The sequence below is a fragment of the Aplysia californica genome, unplaced genomic scaffold, assembly GCF_000002075.1.
Source record: "Aplysia californica isolate F4 #8 unplaced genomic scaffold, AplCal3.0 scaffold00270, whole genome shotgun sequence".
In the NCBI taxonomy this organism is placed as follows: domain Eukaryota; kingdom Metazoa; phylum Mollusca; class Gastropoda; order Aplysiida; family Aplysiidae; genus Aplysia; species Aplysia californica.
In genome coordinates this window covers 674,311-676,206 of record NW_004797540.1, presented here as the reverse complement: position 1 = coordinate 676,206, position 1,896 = coordinate 674,311, and the positions used below count along the sequence as shown (strand labels likewise).

At 52.5% G+C, this 1,896-nt stretch overlaps 1 protein-coding gene across 1 annotated transcript in view; it reads left to right on the top strand.

Annotated features, from left to right (window-relative positions):
• LOC101851048 (mucin-2-like) overlaps positions 1–1,896 on the top strand; it is an 8,930-nt gene that overhangs the window by 1,611 nt on the left and 5,423 nt on the right. Inside the window, exon 2 of the mRNA XM_005101124.2 lies at positions 374–1,372. Within this exon, the coding sequence (XP_005101181.2) occupies positions 374–1,372 (999 nt within the window). The remainder of the gene's footprint in view (positions 1–373; positions 1,373–1,896) is intronic.

Sequence of the window (1,896 nt, the reverse complement as noted above, 5' to 3'; positions counted from 1 at the left end):
CAGTGTGCTATGTGTCACCCAGAGATAGTCTGTCAGTGTGCTATGTGCCACCCAGAGATAGTCTGTCAGTGTGCTATGTGTCACCCAGGGATAGTCTGTCAGTGTGCTATGTGTCACCCAGAGATAGTCTGTCAGTGTGCTATGTGCCACCCAGAGATAGTCTGTCAGTGTGCTATGTGTCACCCAGGGATAGTCTGTCAGTGTGCTATGTGTCACCCAGAGATAGTCTGTCAGTGTGCTATGTGTCACTCAGAGATAGTCAGTCAGTGTCAGTGTGTCATCATAGATAGTCTGCCACCAGTGTCAGTGTGCTATGTGTCACCCATCAGTGTGCTATGTGTCCCCCATAAGTGTGCTATGTGTCCCCCATCAGTGTGCTATACCATGTGTCCCTCCCCAGTTCTGGCTTGCTGTACAGACTCGGTGCTCACCGTTCGCCTGACGGACGACTTTGGCGGAGATTTTTTTGCCCCGGCCGTTGTACAATCGCACCCAACAGACGCCACCACCCCTCCCACCCCGGCTCACAGCGCTTTCACAGATGGCAGCCCCCCTGTTGGTCATGAGCACACAACGAAACTGGTCCCGGGCTTTGGAGACACCTCGTCGACTTCCAATAGTGAAGAGGAAACGTCGGCTCGAAACTTTGGACCCACTGATAGAACTTCAGTCGACGGTTGGGATTTTACATCGACTTCAGCCGGTGATGGGACCACCCCACCTACTGAGGCGGCCCCCACCACTTTCGACCCATTCTTCAACTTATTTCCTAACACTAACGTCTTCGGCTTTCCTTTCTCTGCTGGCACCGGTAACCCTTCCACCATCAACCCAAACACCGACTCCACTACAGCTGGTTCAGAGTTCCCAACTCCACCTGAGGTCATGTCCTCCCCATTTGCCCCCTCCCCAGGTGACTCAAACAACACCACAACCGCCCCAAACACAAACATCACCACAACCGTCCCAAACCCAAACACCACAACCGCCCCAAACTCAAACATCACCACAACCGTCCCAAACCCAAACACCACAACCGCCCCAAACACAAACACCACAACCGTCCCAAACACAAACATCACCACAACCGCCCCAAACACCACTACAACAACAGCTAATCCAGAGATTCCAACTGCACCTGAGGTCATGCACAAGCCATTTGCCCCCACCCGAGGTGACCCAAACATCACCACAACCGCCCCAAACACAAACATCACCACAACCGTCGCAAACACAAACCCAAACACCACCACCAACCCTAAGACAAACCCAGTCAGCTCAGAGATCCCCCCAGGCCCCCCTGAGATGGACCCTTTGGGACATACTCCTCCTGCCCCCACCCTCTCCACACCTACCATAACCGTAGACCTCGGTGATTTTTTAAAATCTTCCACGGCCACGAGCAACAGCAACAACACCAGTGACGACAACTCCACCACAACCACCAGCAACGACGACAACAGCATCATCAACAACAACAACAGCAACATCCTGATGATGGCACCAGCCCCGGGAGGACACTCCCCGCTATCCCCTGGCCCGACCCACGACCCGACAACCCCCAGCCTCCCGCCAACAACTGTTGTGCCCGGCCCCACCCCTGCCAAGTCCGCAGCCAGCACACCTCACAGTTCCCTCCTCCTGAGGCCCACTCTAGCCGTTACTTTCACCAGCTTCCTCATCCTCTCTATGTGTAGTTCGCTGAAAGCCCATCTTACCTAAGGAAGTCGATGGTGTGGTAGCAAAAATGAAAAACCGCAACCCCACACAACAACAAAACAATACAACCAAAATCCCATACAATAATGAAACAACAAAACAATACAACCAAAATCCCATACAATAATGAAACAACAAAACAATACAACCAAAATCCCATACAATAATGAAACAACA